At 50.6% G+C, this 16,908-nt stretch overlaps 2 protein-coding genes across 2 annotated transcripts; both read right to left on the bottom strand.

Moving 5' to 3' along the window:
* LOC308344316 (UL16-binding protein 3-like) lies at positions 1 to 2,814 on the bottom strand (the record flags this gene model as incomplete). The annotated part of the gene is made up of 4 exons (XM_080805894.1): positions 1 to 125; positions 813 to 1,094; positions 1,323 to 1,586; positions 2,682 to 2,814. 4 exons carry the CDS (start codon positions 2,812 to 2,814, stop codon positions 1 to 3), a joined length of 804 nt encoding a protein of 267 aa, XP_080662020.1.
* An 8,279-nt stretch (positions 2,815 to 11,093) lies between these two features.
* Positions 11,094 to 13,905, bottom strand: LOC308344317 (UL16-binding protein 3-like; the record flags this gene model as incomplete). Its single annotated transcript, XM_080805895.1, has 4 exons — positions 11,094 to 11,218; positions 11,904 to 12,185; positions 12,414 to 12,677; positions 13,773 to 13,905. 4 exons carry the CDS (start codon positions 13,903 to 13,905, stop codon positions 11,094 to 11,096), a joined length of 804 nt encoding a protein of 267 aa, XP_080662021.1.
* Between the last annotated feature and the right edge of the window lie 3,003 nt (positions 13,906 to 16,908).

Below are 16,908 nucleotides of genomic sequence, written 5' to 3' on the forward strand. Positions count from 1 at the left end.
CTAATGGTCTCCAACAGAGATGCCAAGTATGACCACACAGCTGAAGAGCAGGGGGAAGATCCAGGTGCCGGGTCTGATGGCCTTGGCCCTGCCCCGGGCCGTGTCTTGTCGCATGGTTGGTGGCACTGAAATGAAAACACAAGGATCAGAGCCCCAGTTGGGACCCCAAACTGGGGGAGGCTTCCTCAGCTCCTGCGGGCCCAGGTCCATCCTACCAGGCAGATGGTGTCTATCACTGTCCTTGTGGCAGCTGCTGGGACCAGTGCTCATGTCGGCAAGGAGGGAGGGGATGTTCTCTGTGCCCTAGGGGCTCCTCCAGCCAATAGGGGAAGCAGGGCTTGCAATGTAAGCAGTCACTCCTGCTGTGACACACAGGAGGTGATGCAGGACAAGGATGGTGACAACCACATTCCCGGCGGCACTGAAGGATTTCCAGCAATACACCAGGTGACACGGAAAAGATGATGATTCTCAGAAAAAGGAACATAGGGCCATCTCTGGAAACAGACTGGTGCTCCCCTGTTTGGTGCAGCAAGAAATCCAAGAAATACCCAAGCACAAAGGTGCGAGTAGCCAGGAAGTGACTCCAAGGAGGTGAGAAGGGAAAGGAAGGGTGTTAGAACATTCCAGTGGCCATTATTATACTAGGAAGAATTCGCCATGGATGGATTAATTTCTCTCCCTCAGACACACACGCACACACGCACGCACGCACGCGCGCACACACACACACACACACACACCCCCCATACTGTGGGGCAGGTGGAGCTCATCGCAAGAGAACCAGCACTCCATCCAGTCTTCTGAGTTACCCGTGGTCTCCTGCATTTCATCCCAGTGCTCCCACACTTGCTGGAGCCAGCTCTGACAGTCTGCGTTTGAGGTCCTCACGAGCAGCTTGGTCAGCTCTCTGTCCTTGTCCAATGTGCCCTTGAACCGTTGGCCTCCAGGAGGAACCACTGTCCACTTTCTGTTCTTCGGGTCAAAGAGGTGGGTCAACTGCTCGTTGAAGCAAAACCACCAGGATTCTCTGGCGTGTCCATCGGCCCCACGCTCACACATGAGCCTGCCCTGCATGGTGAGAGAACCTGCCCCTGCCCCCAGCAGGGGTACAAGTCAGCCTCTGGTCCTGACCAATCCTTTGCCCTACCCACTGTGCACTCCTCAGCTCACTCCCAGCCCTCCTGGTCCTGCTCTGGCCTCCTCGTCTACCCTGGCTGCTGGGCCGCATGTGTGGGACCCACTTCAAAGATTTACGTGAACACAATAGCTCCCCGACCCTGCCAAAGTGTTCTCCTTCTACCCTGGGCCTTCGGACTCACCACTCTTAGTGAAAATCTCTGCTTTGATGTCCAGCAGTTTCTTTCTGAGCTCTTCCACCAGGTCCTCCAGAGGTTCCCTCTGTGTCCCGCAAAATGCTGTGTCCTTCAGCTTCATCCCCAGAGGACCAATGGGTTTGAACTCCTTGCTCTGACAGTCATAGGAAAGAAACTTGTTTCCATTGATCTGGCCTTGAATCTGACACCATGGTTGTCCAGGCCCGGCCTGAGATGTGATGGAGAAATTGTAGGAAAGCGAGAGAGCATCTGCGAAGGGAAAACACAGGTGGAGGTTGGGGCTGGAAGAATAAGAGCAGCAGGCACCCCTCTGCCATCCAGGTGACAGCACTAGCATGTGCGCAAGACACAGCAAGGACTGTCCCTGCACAGCAGCTCCGCCTAGCCTTGGAGGCTGGCGCTCTTCCCTTGTTGGGATAGGATCAGGATGCCTCTGCCTGGCAGGAGGCCACATAGCCCCAGATAGGAACCCAGGTCTACCAGGCCAAACCCTGCATCAGTCACTCTACCCAGTCCAGGGACACGCCAGCCTGGCCATAGCACAGGAGGCCTACATGTCCGAGGACTGCCAGGATGCAGGCCGGTGTCCTGTAGGAAGATGAAGGGCAGGGAGGGGGTTGCTCCTGAGGAGCTGGGGCAGGGTGGGGGCAGGGTGAGGACAGACTCCAAAGCCAGACCAGGGAGAGTTCAGGCTCATGGGTCGCAGGATTCAGCAGGGCCCTGGAGATGGCGCTAATGTGCTCCAAGGATGGGTCCCGGTAAAGTGGAGACAGGTCTGTCCCGCGAGGCACTGGCTAGATTATCAAGAACTTCCCGAGCAGAGAGGAGAAGGGATTCCAAGGCTCAGAGAAGTGCATAAGTAAGAATGATAGAGAAACAGAAGCAAAACAAACCGAAGAAACTCCCAAAACCAACCAAAAAAACCGCAAAGAGGTCCACAAAATACATCGATGGGGAGCGCTGGAGGGGCGGGGATGGTGACGCACGGAGAAGTTGCGTCAGGGGCAGAGTCGCGGGGTTGTGGGAGTCCAGGCCCTGCGCGATCGCCCTGTCCTGCGCATAGCCCGGAGCTCCGGGACTGGGTACCTGCTCACCGAGGGGCAGGTGGGGGCTGGGGCCGACCGCAGCCTCCCCGCCGCAACCTCTCGCCCCATCCTCCCCCGCTCCGCGCGCCCAGAGCCTGGCAGTCCGTGGTGGCCCAGGTCCCCTCTTTCCCGTCCCACAGCGCGACAGAGTCCCGGCGGACTCCGCGGAGCGGGAAAGGAGCCCGTGACGGGGACCTGAGGGGGGCGGGGCGTCGGCGGCCCCAGACGGCGACAAGGGTCCCAAGGCCCCGGGACTCACCTGTCTCTCCTCCGCCTCGCGTCGCGCCCACGCCCAACCCCGCGGGCGCCGCCGCGATCCCGCGCAGCAGCCGCAGCAGCAGAAACAGGAGCGACAAGCGCCCGGTGAACTTGGTGGCGGCCGTGGGCTCCATCGCGACCCCCAGCCGGGGGGAGTCCCAGGTGAGGCGCGGAGTGGCTTCTGAAGGAACCCGCGGGCCGGGAAGCAGAACGTGCTTGCTGCGGCCCGGCCGGGGCTGCGCGGGAGGGCACCTGTCTCTCATCCGAGTGGGACTGGACCTCTGTCCGGGAGAAACTGCTCAGCGTCGCCCAACTTTCCCTTCTTACACTTGAGGCAGAGGCGAGAGAACACGAGCGGACGGAGGCGGGAGAGGCAGAGGAAGCGGCCGAGGACCCAGCCCCAGGCAGAGTCGCGGCTGAGCGGGAACTGCTGAGCGAAGGTGCACAGCGGACGCGGCTACAGATTGAACGGTTCTGGCGCTGCTGGAGCCGCCTGGGCCCGGATCTCTCGAAGGGGGCGGGGCGAGGGCAGCGCGCGCGCCGCGCGGACTGGGCGGGGCCTCCCCGCCTGCCAATCCCGCGAGGAACATTTTGACACGTGAAAACCACGAGACCCATACGTGGGCCTATGGGTATGACAAGTTCACCGGTTTTCTTTTGTTCAGGTGCCAGTAGGTTTCCTTCCCGCCATCTTTTAGAAGAATCAAATTTGGTGAGGTATAATTTACAAGCAATCCTCCCCTTCTTTGTGAAGGCACATACCTTCAAGTCCCTTATCTTTGGAAGTGTAGGAGAAGCATGTGAGTATCTGGCCCAATTCTAACGCAGGTTCTCAGGCTCTGGAAGTAAAAGCAGAGGAACGCTATTACTCCAGCTACGCATCCTAAGCAAACCGTAAATTCTACAGAGAATCCTATTTCCAAGCACTACTATCTTCAGGTTTGAAACAACAACAACAACAACAACAACAACAAACAGTGATTTTTTTTTTCAGTGACCACACTTTAGCGCTGAGACAAAGTGAGTGTTGGAGCGAGAGTACATCACTTTCACTCACGATCATTTTCCTATTGTATGAATTGCATAAAATCAGCCACATAACGCTAGACTTGTTATAAGTATGATAGATAATAAAGTAGCCCATCCCTTTTAGTCATTGGAAACACTTATGTCAATTCTGGGCTTTGAGAACTAAATAGCCACATTGTAAACAACAGCACCTGGAGAAACTGAACTCAGCTGACTTAAACAGATCTGACCAGATATGTGCAGGGCTCTAACAGAAGCTTGAGGAACTGTTCCACCTTAAATTTTTATTTATTTATTCACGGAACATTGATTTATCTACTTTTGGTTTCCTTTTACAGAGGAGCTCAAGATAGCACGTCCTATGTCAATCTGGAAAATTTACTATGAGAAGTCATGTGTTTCTAAAAATTATGAAAAGCATTTATAAATCTGCCAATCCGCTAGGAATGCTAGGATAAGAGACAGTCCCCTACTGTTTACCTCTCAACTTTCACCAGAAATTTAGGTTTTTAAGGGTTGAGAATTCTAGTATAGAAGCTTAGTGAATAATTTTATATAGCTTAAAATACATTTAGGGGCGCCTAGGTGGCTCAGTGGGTTAAAGCCTCGGCCTTCGGCTCAGGTCATGATCCCAGGGTCCTGGGATCAAGCCCCGCATCAGGCTCTCTGCTCAGCAGGGAGCCTGCTTCCTCCTCTCTCTCTGCCTGCCTCTCTGCCTACTTGTGATCTCTGCCTGTCAAATAAATAAATAAAATCTTAAAAAAATAAAATGAAATAAAATACATTTAAAGAATATACCTAAACCATGTGAATTGTAGTAACCCATTGCCTGTTGAGGAGAAATCACTAATTTTGTTTTCTTTTTCCTATTTTTTAAAATTCAAATTCAATTGGATGACATATAATGTATTCCTAGCTTCTGAGGCACAGGTCAGCTATTCATGTCTCACATAACACACAGTGCTGACTACACCACGTGCCCCCCACCCCCACAGTGTCCACCACCTAGTATGTCCATCCCACTCCCCCCCCCCACCAGTAACCCACAGTTTGTTTTCTGTGATTAAGAGTCTCTTATGGTTTGTCTCCCTCTCGGTTTCGTCTTCTGTGATTTTTCCCTCCCTTCTCCCATGGTCCTCTGTTTTGTTTCTTAAATTCCACATAGGAGTAAGACCATATGATACTTGTCTTCTCTGACTGACTTCTTTCGCTTAGCAGAATACCCTCTAGTTCCAATGCTTATTGTTGCAAAAGTCAAGATTTCGTTTTTCTGATGGCTGAGTATATTACCACATCTTCATTATCCATTCATCTGTCGATGGACATCTGGGCTCTTTCCACAGTTTGGCTATTGTGGACATTGCTGCCATAAACACTGGGGTGCATGTGCCCCTTGGGTTCACTACATTTGTATCTTTAGGGTAAATACTCAGTAGTGTGATTGCTGGGTCGTAGGGTCGCTCTATTTTCAACTTTTTGAGGAACCTCCATACTCTTTCCAGACTGGCTGCACCAGCTTGAGCTCCCACCAACAGTGTAAGAGGGTTCCCCTTTCTCTGCATCATCACCAACATCTGTCCTTTCCTGACTTGTTAATTTTAGGCATTCTGACTGTTGTGAGGTGGTATCTCATGGTGGTTTTGATTTGTGTATCCTTAATGCCGAGTGATGTTGAGCATTTTTTCATGTGTCTATTGGACATATGGATGTCTTCTCCGGAGACATGTCTGTTCATGTCTTCTGCTCCTTTCTTTTTTTTTTTTTTTTTTTTTTTTTTTTTTTTAAAGATTTTTATTTTATTTATTTGTCAGAGAGAGTACACAAGTAGGCAGAGAGGCAGGCAGAGGCAGCGAGAGAAGCAGGCTCCCTGCCGAGCAAGGAGCACGATGTGGGACTCGATCCCAGGACCCTGGGATCATGACCCGAGCCGAAGGCAGCGGCCTAACCAACTGAGCCACCCAGGCGTCCCTTCTGCTCCTTTCTTGATTGGATGGTTTGTTCTTGGCTGTTGAGTCTGATAAGTTTTTTATAGATTTTGGATACTAGCCTTTTTTTCTGTCATTTGCAAAATCTTCTCCCATTCTGTAGTGGTCTTGTGGTTTTGTTGACTGATCTTTTGCTATCCAAAAGCTTTTTATTGGGGTGCCTGGGTGGCTTAGTTAGTTACGTGTCTGCCTTCTGCTCCGGTAATCATCCAAGGGTCCTGGGATGGAGGTCTGCATGGGACTCCCTGCTCAGCAGGAAGTCTGCTCTTCCCTCTCCCCCTGCCCCTCCACCCTGCTCATGCTCTCTCTCTCTGACATAAAGAAATAAAATCTTTAAAACAACAACAACAACAACAAGACCTAGAGCTTTTTATCTTGATGACGTCCCAGTAGATCATATTTGCCTTTGGTTCCCTTGCCTTTGGAGACATGTCTTACAAGAAGTTGCTGTGGGCGTGCTCATAGAGGTTGCTGCCTATGTTCTCCTCTAGGATTTTGATGGTTCCTGTCTCACATTTAGGTCTTTCATCCATTTTGAGTCTGTTTGGGGGTAGGGTGTTAGAAAATGGCCCAGTTTCATTCCTCTGCATGTCGCTGTCCAATATTCCCAGCACCATTTGTTGAAGAAACTGCCCTTTTTTGCCATAGGATATTCTTTCCTGCTGTGTCAAGGATTAGTTGACCACAGAGTCGAGGGGCCATCTCTGGGCTCTCCATTCTGTTCCATGGATCTATGTGTCTGTTTTTGTGCAGTACCATACTGTGTTGAGGATTATAGCTTTGTAATAGAGTCTGAAGTCCAGAATATTGTGATGCCACCAGCTTTGATTTTCTTTACCAATATTCCTTTGGCTGTTTGGAGTCTTTCCTGGGTTCCATACAAATTTTAGGATTACTTGTTCCAGCTCTGTGAAAAAAAGCTGATAGTGTTTTCACAGGGACTGCTTTGAATGTGTAGATTACTCTAGGTAGCATAGACACTTAACAATATTTGTTCTTGCAACCCATGAGCATGGAACGTTTTTCCATTTCTTTGCATCTTCCTCAGTTTCTCTCGTGAGTGTTCTATAGTTTTCTATAGTTCTGTAGTTTGCTTCTTTGGTTAGGCTTATTCCTACACATCTTAGGGTTTTATGCACACTTGTAAACAAGATCAACTTTTTGATTTCTCCTTCTTTTGTCTCATTGTTAGTGTACAGAAATGCAACTGATTTCTATGCCTTGATTTCATATCCTGCTGCTTTGCTGAATTCCTGTATGAGTGCTATCAATTTTGGGGTGGAGTCTTTTGGGTTTTCCATACAGAGTATCGTGTCATCTGTGAAGAGTAAGAGTTTGACTTTTTCTTTGTTGATTCAGATGCCTTTTCTTTGCTTTTGTTGTCAATTGCTGAGGCGAGGAATTCTAGTACTATGTTGAACAACAGTGGTGAGCGTGGATATCCCTGCCTTGTTCTTGACCTTGGGGGGAAAGCTCTCAGTTTTTGCCCATTGATATGATATTCACTGTGGCCTTTCCATATATGGCTCTTATGGTATTGAGGTATGTTCCCGCTATCCCTCCACTGTGAAGAGTTTTCATCAAGAAAGGATGCTGAACCTTGTGAAATGCTTTTTCCGCATCTATTGAGAGGATTGTATGGTTCTTGTCCTTTCTTTTATTAAGGTGGTATATCACACTGATTGGTGTGTGGATGTTGTTGAACCATCCCTGTATCCCAGGAGTAACAAACACTTGGTCATGGTGAATAATCCTTCTAATGTGCTATTGGATCCTACTGGCTAGGAACTCCACTGTCACACTGATGTCCTCCCAGTTTTTGTGATGTCCCGTAATGACAACATTTTAGGATATATTTTCCTCACACCAGGATATTCCCCTGGGTCACCACAAGATCATCTCTTAGAAGGTCGCATGGTACCTGAGGGCCTCCTCGTCCTCAGACTCTGCTTCAAGTTGTTCCAGCAATGACCAATATGGTCAAAGAGATTGATGGACCTGGGCATTTTCCACTTCCTGGATGTGCTGAAGATGAGGGTTCAAGTGTTTGATTTGCCTTTTTGGTTGATTGGTTTAATTTTTAAATGTCGGTGAAGAGATTTAGATGTAGGAGTCTGCCGGAACTGTATGTTGTCCAGAAGTTCTCAATACATATTGGAAAGCTTTGTTCGGCTGGTGTTTTGACCCACCTTTGTGTCATTTTTTTTGACAGTGGTTCAGATTATTTAGTCTTAAGTAGAGAGAAACAGAAATCTCCTAACACATTGTATATATTGTGCCTCAGTTGGATATCATATGGCTAATTTTTTGCTATGACACATAGCACTGCAGTAAAAAATCCTACATCTCAATTGCTTTTTGGTCCCCGTGTGCTTCTAGCCTCGAATGAACACTGGGATTGCCATGCAGTAGGGTGAACACACCAGCCACCGTCTGGATAGAGGGAAATATAGTGCGAGTGAGTGATTTCATTATAATCCTACCAACCCATAAAAGAATTCTTGTTATTCCACTTCCTGTCCACCACTTGCTATAGCTCTCTTTAAAATTTTGTCGGTGTGATGCATGGATAAAGCAAGCCCGTGGTTCTTCGTGTTATCTTGACTACTTGGGATGTGTTCAGTGACTTCATAGGCTGCTTTACGGTCTGTGACTTGCTCTAAGCATTTGCACAGACCTTAGGAGAGCCAGACTTACACACAGGTATTTGCAGGAGCTCTTTATGTTCTGGAGACCGATCCTTTGCTCATGAGGGAATAAATCACCTTTTCGAAGCAGAGCTGAAGACTCACTGTGCTCTGAAGGACGTGAGTCAGTGGGGAGAGATGACAGGAGAGACAGTGCTGTGGTGGGGGATCCGGGAAACTCAGAAAGATTCTCGACTGCTTCATTCCCAGAACATTTGTTTGCATCTGGCCCGTCAGGATCATGTCTGAGACTGACAGATGACTGCTTGAAAGTGGATTTCTGAGCGATCCTTCAATTCTCTATCTCCCCAACAGATCTAGCAGAATCACCACTTTGATTTACCCCACACAGTGGAGGAAGAGCAAAATTCCATGAGTTCCCTTGGGATATAAAACAAATTCCAGGGGCACCTGTGTGGTTCAGCCAGTTAAGTGTCTGCCTTCAGCTGAGGTCATGATCCCAGGGTCCTGGAATCAATCCTCCTGCTGGGCTCGCAGCTCAGAGGGGACCCTGCTTGTCCATCTCCCTCTGCCCCTCTCCCCTACACGCGCTTTCTCTCTCTCCCGCCCTCTTTCTCTCTCAAATAAATAAACAAAAATCTTTGTAACACTAAAAAAAAATAAAAATAAAAATAAAAAATTCCAGGGGTGCCTAGAGCAGCTTAGTCAGTTAAGCGTCTGCCTTTAACTCGGGTCAGGATCCCAGGGTTCTGGAATGGAGCCCCACAACCGGCTTCCTGCTCAGCCGGGAGTCTGCTCTTCCTTCTCCCTCTGCCCCTCCCCCAGCTTGTGCTCACTCCCTCTCCCCCTCTCTCTCCCTCTCAAATAAATAATATCTTTGAAAAAAAAAGAAAAAAGAATTTAAAAATTCCAAAATAGCTATATATTTTTATAGTAGAGATAATATTGATTTAAATATACGTATCTGGGCATAATTTACTGAAGAAAATAATCACACATATGTCATCCTGTTTAAAAGTCAATGAGCTTCTTTCTCAGTACATAGAAAAAAATCCCTGAGGTTCTATAACTTCGAACGGTATCTTCTTGGTGATATTGTCTGCAAGGACATGGTTACCTTACAGAGAAAAAATCCAATATTGCACAACCAAAGGACAAGATGGGAAACGTTCTCTTCATTGAGATTCCTCGGTCAAGTACTTAAACATTTCAGTGCAAGAATTCCATCACGTAGCACCGACAGAAAACGGCATAGAATATGCCAAGGGAAAGTGCTGAACAGGAGAGCCACCAAATGCAAGAAGGGGTATGAGAGGTTCACGGTCCTGCACCACGTGGTTGGACTGAGGACTCTGGATTTGTAAACTTGAAAATGCTGGTGGCCATCTAAGGATGAACAGCAGCTCATCCAAAGGCAGCTGGCCCAGAGGCAGAGTCCCTGAGCTGGTCCCACTCTCAGAGGTTTCTTGGTGGACTTGGCAGCCTAAGAAAAGAACAGGTGTTTGTCTTCGTGGCAGAGGAAATCCTGGGTCTCTTGTCCTGGGGCTGGCCTCCCCCAGCACTCCCCACCCCAGAGCCCTGCCCTTGTCCAGGGACATGCTTTCCCCGCAGCCATGACCCCAGCCCTGGGCCCAGCCACCTTTACAAACCTCCTCCCTCCTGAACCAAATCACTGAGTCAGCCCCAGACACTGTTTCCAATGGTCTGGGCTCAGGACCAAAGCGAGTAAGAAACTAACGTGCTCATGTGACTGGGGTTCCTACGCTCCCTCTCATGGCAGGTCATAAGGATCTGCTGGGGGATCTGACAGAAGACAGGGGCCTGCACTGGACACCTCTAACCTTAGGGAACACTGTGGGCAAAGGTCCTTCTTTTCCCTTCCCTCCCAGCCTCCTGGTGAGCAGCACAAAGAGCTCTTAGTCTGATGATCCCTTCCCCCATCAATCCATTCTTGGTCCGGCTCAGCTGGGAGCTCACAGGGGAGCTCAGTCAGCCCATCTCCCAGGTCAGCCCTGCCCAAAGCAGGGGCTGCTCAGTGGCTCAGGATCTGAGGTCTGCAGGAAGCTAGCTGCCGGGATGGCACCAGCCTCAGCCAGGATTCCCACTGTTGCACGGAGGACCGGCCTCCTTCTAGTCCTGTCATGCAGGGTCTCTACTGGACACTTGCTGCTTTACATGCAAAGACACAAGCCATGTTCCGGGGGAACACGGCACTACTGTCTAGCCCTTTGAGTTGGTCTGCAGAGGCCTTCCCACTCCCGCTTCTTGGGATTAGACCCTGGCCCCTTGTCCTTATGACTGCCCGGATGGGGTCCCCTTCTCCTTGAGATGTCCTATGGAGCTGCCATGCTGCTCTCTCTCAAAGGGGAGTATGGCCCATGCTGTGTGTCCCCGCTGTCCCCACACCACCCACCCTGGGCCCAATTTGACTCTCTCCAATGGAGAAGCGGGTCAGAGCAAGGCCTGACTTCCCTCAATCCCTTTAGCACTGACAGGCCTTAAGCAGTGGTGTGGGCCCCTCCCCTTTCCCAGTGGCCTTAACAGTGAGTGAGGCCATATCAGAGCTCAGAGCCGAGCTTGCCCAAGTTGTTGCCAGCACGTGGTATGAGATCTCATTCACCTGGTCCCACTGCCCTGTGAGAAGGTTCAGGCAGTAGGCAGGGGTGAGGCTGGGAATTCACCGTTCCCTGTGCTCATAGCAGGCCATCTGCTCCTCCCTTCCCTCTCAATCTGCTCTCACTACCTGTCCATCTAATGGTCTCCAACAGAGATGCCAAGTATGACCACACAGCTGAAGAGCAGGGGGAAGATCCAGGTGCCGGGTCTGATGGCCTTGGCCCTGCCCCGGGCCGTGTCTTGTCGCATGGTTGGTGGCACTGAAATGAAAACACAAGGATCAGAGCCCCAGTTGGGACCCCAAACTGGGGGAGGCTTCCTCAGCTCCTGCGGGCCCAGGTCCATCCTACCAGGCAGATGGTGTCTATCACTGTCCTTGTGGCAGCTGCTGGGACCAGTGCTCATGTCGGCAAGGAGGGAGGGGATGTTCTCTGTGCCCTAGGGGCTCCTCCAGCCAATAGGGGAAGCAGGGCTTGCAATGTAAGCAGTCACTCCTGCTGTGACACACAGGAGGTGATGCAGGACAAGGATGGTGACAACCACATTCCCGGCGGCACTGAAGGATTTCCAGCAATACACCAGGTGACACGGAAAAGATGATGATTCTCAGAAAAAGGAACATAGGGCCATCTCTGGAAACAGACTGGTGCTCCCCTGTTTGGTGCAGCAAGAAATCCAAGAAATACCCAAGCACAAAGGTGCGAGCAGCCAGGAAGTGACTCCAAGGAGGTGAGAAGGGAAAGGAAGGGTGTTAGAACATTCCAGTGGCCATTATTATACTAGGAAGAATTCGCCATGGATGGATTAATTTCTCTCCCTCAGACACACACGCACACACGCACGCACGCACGCGCGCACACACACACACACACACACCCCCCATACTGTGGGGCAGGTGGAGCTCATCGCAAGAGAACCAGCACTCCATCCAGTCTTCTGAGTTACCCGTGGTCTCCTGCATTTCATCCCAGTGCTCCCACACTTGCTGGAGCCAGCTCTGACAGTCTGCGTTTGAGGTCCTCACGAGCAGCTTGGTCAGCTCTCTGTCCTTGTCCAATGTGCCCTTGAACCGTTGGCCTCCAGGAGGAACCACTGTCCACTTTCTGTTCTTCGGGTCAAAGAGGTGGGTCAACTGCTCGTTGAAGCAAAACCACCAGGATTCTCTGGCGTGTCCATCGGCCCCACGCTCACACATGAGCCTGCCCTGCATGGTGAGAGAACCTGCCCCTGCCCCCAGCAGGGGTACAAGTCAGCCTCTGGTCCTGACCAATCCTTTGCCCTACCCACTGTGCACTCCTCAGCTCACTCCCAGCCCTCCTGGTCCTGCTCTGGCCTCCTCGTCTACCCTGGCTGCTGGGCCGCATGTGTGGGACCCACTTCAAAGATTTACGTGAACACAATAGCTCCCCGACCCTGCCAAAGTGTTCTCCTTCTACCCTGGGCCTTCGGACTCACCACTCTTAGTGAAAATCTCTGCTTTGATGTCCAGCAGTTTCTTTCTGAGCTCTTCCACCAGGTCCTCCAGAGGTTCCCTCTGTGTCCCGCAAAATGCTGTGTCCTTCAGCTTCATCCCCAGAGGACCAATGGGTTTGAACTCCTTGCTCTGACAGTCATAGGAAAGAAACTTGTTTCCATTGATCTGGCCTTGAATCTGACACCATGGTTGTCCAGGCCCGGCCTGAGATGTGATGGAGAAATTGTAGGAAAGCGAGAGAGCATCTGCGAAGGGAAAACACAGGTGGAGGTTGGGGCTGGAAGAGTAAGAGCAGCAGGCACCCCTCTGCCATCCAGGTGACAGCACTAGCATGTGCGCAAGACACAGCAAGGACTGTCCCTGCACAGCAGCTCCGCCTAGCCTTGGAGGCTGGCGCTCTTCCCTTGTTGGGATAGGATCAGGATGCCTCTGCCTGGCAGGAGGCCACATAGCCCCAGATAGGAACCCAGGTCTACCAGGCCAAACCCTGCATCAGTCACTCTACCCAGTCCAGGGACACGCCAGCCTGGCCATAGCACAGGAGGCCTACATGTCCGAGGACTGCCAGGATGCAGGCCGGTGTCCTGTAGGAAGATGAAGGGCAGGGAGGGGGTTGCTCCTGAGGAGCTGGGGCAGGGTGGGGGCAGGGTGAGGACAGACTCCAAAGCCAGACCAGGGAGAGTTCAGGCTCATGGGTCGCAGGATTCAGCAGGGCCCTGGAGATGGCGCTAATGTGCTCCAAGGATGGGTCCCGGTAAAGTGGAGACAGGTCTGTCCCGCGAGGCACTGGCTAGATTATCAAGAACTTCCCGAGCAGAGAGGAGAAGGGATTCCAAGGCTCAGAGAAGTGCATAAGTAAGAATGATAGAGAAACAGAAGCAAAACAAACCGAAGAAACTCCCAAAACCAACCAAAAAAACCGCAAAGAGGTCCACAAAATACATCGATGGGGAGCGCTGGAGGGGCGGGGATGGTGACGCACGGAGAAGTTGCGTCAGGGGCAGAGTCGCGGGGTTGTGGGAGTCCAGGCCCTGCGCGATCGCCCTGTCCTGCGCATAGCCCGGAGCTCCGGGACTGGGTACCTGCTCACCGAGGGGCAGGTGGGGGCTGGGGCCGACCGCAGCCTCCCCGCCGCAACCTCTCGCCCCATCCTCCCCCGCTCCGCGCGCCCAGAGCCTGGCAGTCCGTGGTGGCCCAGGTCCCCTCTTTCCCGTCCCACAGCGCGACAGAGTCCCGGCGGACTCCGCGGAGCGGGAAAGGAGCCCGTGACGGGGACCTGAGGGGGGCGGGGCGTCGGCGGCCCCAGACGGCGACAAGGGTCCCAAGGCCCCGGGACTCACCTGTCTCTCCTCCGCCTCGCGTCGCGCCCACGCCCAACCCCGCGGGCGCCGCCGCGATCCCGCGCAGCAGCCGCAGCAGCAGAAACAGGAGCGACAAGCGCCCGGTGAACTTGGTGGCGGCCGTGGGCTCCATCGCGACCCCCAGCCGGGGGGAGTCCCAGGTGAGGCGCGGAGTGGCTTCTGAAGGAACCCGCGGGCCGGGAAGCAGAACGTGCTTGCTGCGGCCCGGCCGGGGCTGCGCGGGAGGGCACCTGTCTCTCATCCGAGTGGGACTGGACCTCTGTCCGGGAGAAACTGCTCAGCGTCGCCCAACTTTCCCTTCTTACACTTGAGGCAGAGGCGAGAGAACACGAGCGGACGGAGGCGGGAGAGGCAGAGGAAGCGGCCGAGGACCCAGCCCCAGGCAGAGTCGCGGCTGAGCGGGAACTGCTGAGCGAAGGTGCACAGCGGACGCGGCTACAGATTGAACGGTTCTGGCGCTGCTGGAGCCGCCTGGGCCCGGATCTCTCGAAGGGGGCGGGGCGAGGGCAGCGCGCGCGCCGCGCGGACTGGGCGGGGCCTCCCCGCCTGCCAATCCCGCGAGGAACATTTTGACACGTGAAAACCACGAGACCCATACGTGGGCCTATGGGTATGACAAGTTCACCGGTTTTCTTTTGTTCAGGTGCCAGTAGGTTTCCTTCCCGCCATCTTTTAGAAGAATCAAATTTGGTGAGGTATAATTTACAAGCAATCCTCCCCTTCTTTGTGAAGGCACATACCTTCAAGTCCCTTATCTTTGGAAGTGTAGGAGAAGCATGTGAGTATCTGGCCCAATTCTAACGCAGGTTCTCAGGCTCTGGAAGTAAAAGCAGAGGAACGCTATTACTCCAGCTACGCATCCTAAGCAAACCGTAAATTCTACAGAGAATCCTATTTCCAAGCACTACTATCTTCAGGTTTGAAACAACAACAACAACAACAACAACAACAAACAGTGATTTTTTTTTTCAGTGACCACACTTTAGCGCTGAGACAAAGTGAGTGTTGGAGCGAGAGTACATCACTTTCACTCACGATCATTTTCCTATTGTATGAATTGCATAAAATCAGCCACATAACGCTAGACTTGTTATAAGTATGATAGATAATAAAGTAGCCCATCCCTTTTAGTCATTGGAAACACTTATGTCAATTCTGGGCTTTGAGAACTAAATAGCCACATTGTAAACAACAGCACCTGGAGAAACTGAACTCAGCTGACTTAAACAGATCTGACCAGATATGTGCAGGGCTCTAACAGAAGCTTGAGGAACTGTTCCACCTTAAATTTTTATTTATTTATTCACGGAACATTGATTTATCTACTTTTGGTTTCCTTTTACAGAGGAGCTCAAGATAGCACGTCCTATGTCAATCTGGAAAATTTACTATGAGAAGTCATGTGTTTCTAAAAATTATGAAAAGCATTTATAAATCTGCCAATCCGCTAGGAATGCTAGGATAAGAGACAGTCCCCTACTGTTTACCTCTCAACTTTCACCAGAAATTTAGGTTTTTAAGGGTTGAGAATTCTAGTATAGAAGCTTAGTGAATAATTTTATATAGCTTAAAATACATTTAGGGGCGCCTAGGTGGCTCAGTGGGTTAAAGCCTCGGCCTTCGGCTCAGGTCATGATCCCAGGGTCCTGGGATCAAGCCCCGCATCAGGCTCTCTGCTCAGCAGGGAGCCTGCTTCCTCCTCTCTCTCTGCCTGCCTCTCTGCCTACTTGTGATCTCTGCCTGTCAAATAAATAAATAAAATCTTAAAAAAATAAAATGAAATAAAATACATTTAAAGAATATACCTAAACCATGTGAATTGTAGTAACCCATTGCCTGTTGAGGAGAAATCACTAATTTTGTTTTCTTTTTCCTATTTTTTAAAATTCAAATTCAATTGGATGACATATAATGTATTCCTAGCTTCTGAGGCACAGGTCAGCTATTCATGTCTCACATAACACACAGTGCTGACTACACCACGTGCCCCCCACCCCCACAGTGTCCACCACCTAGTATGTCCATCCCACTCCCCCCCCCCCCACCAGTAACCCACAGTTTGTTTTCTGTGATTAAGAGTCTCTTATGGTTTGTCTCCCTCTCGGTTTCGTCTTCTGTGATTTTTCCCTCCCTTCTCCCATGGTCCTCTGTTTTGTTTCTTAAATTCCACATAGGAGTAAGACCATATGATACTTGTCTTCTCTGACTGACTTCTTTCGCTTAGCAGAATACCCTCTAGTTCCAATGCTTATTGTTGCAAAAGTCAAGATTTCGTTTTTCTGATGGCTGAGTATATTACCACATCTTCATTATCCATTCATCTGTCGATGGACATCTGGGCTCTTTCCACAGTTTGGCTATTGTGGACATTGCTGCCATAAACACTGGGGTGCATGTGCCCCTTGGGTTCACTACATTTGTATCTTTAGGGTAAATACTCAGTAGTGTGATTGCTGGGTCGTAGGGTCGCTCTATTTTCAACTTTTTGAGGAACCTCCATACTCTTTCCAGACTGGCTGCACCAGCTTGAGCTCCCACCAACAGTGTAAGAGGGTTCCCCTTTCTCTGCATCATCACCAACATCTGTCCTTTCCTGACTTGTTAATTTTAGGCATTCTGACTGTTGTGAGGTGGTATCTCATGGTGGTTTTGATTTGTGTATCCTTAATGCCGAGTGATGTTGAGCATTTTTTCATGTGTCTATTGGACATATGGATGTCTTCTCCGGAGACATGTCTGTTCATGTCTTCTGCTCCTTTCTTTTTTTTTTTTTTTTTTTTTTTTTTTTTTAAAGATTTTTATTTTATTTATTTGTCAGAGAGAGTACACAAGTAGGCAGAGAGGCAGGCAGAGGCAGCGAGAGAAGCAGGCTCCCTGCCGAGCAAGGAGCACGATGTGGGACTCGATCCCAGGACCCTGGGATCATGACCCGAGCCGAAGGCAGCGGCCTAACCAACTGAGCCACCCAGGCGTCCCTTCTGCTCCTTTCTTGATTGGATGGTTTGTTCTTGGCTGTTGAGTCTGATAAGTTTTTTATAGATTTTGGATACTAGCCTTTTTTTCTGTCATTTGCAAAATCTTCTCCCATTCTGTAGTGGTCTTGTGGTTTTGTTGA

Source organism: Martes martes (genome assembly GCF_963455335.1).
Source record: "Martes martes genome assembly, chromosome: 6".
In the NCBI taxonomy this organism is placed as follows: domain Eukaryota; kingdom Metazoa; phylum Chordata; class Mammalia; order Carnivora; family Mustelidae; genus Martes; species Martes martes.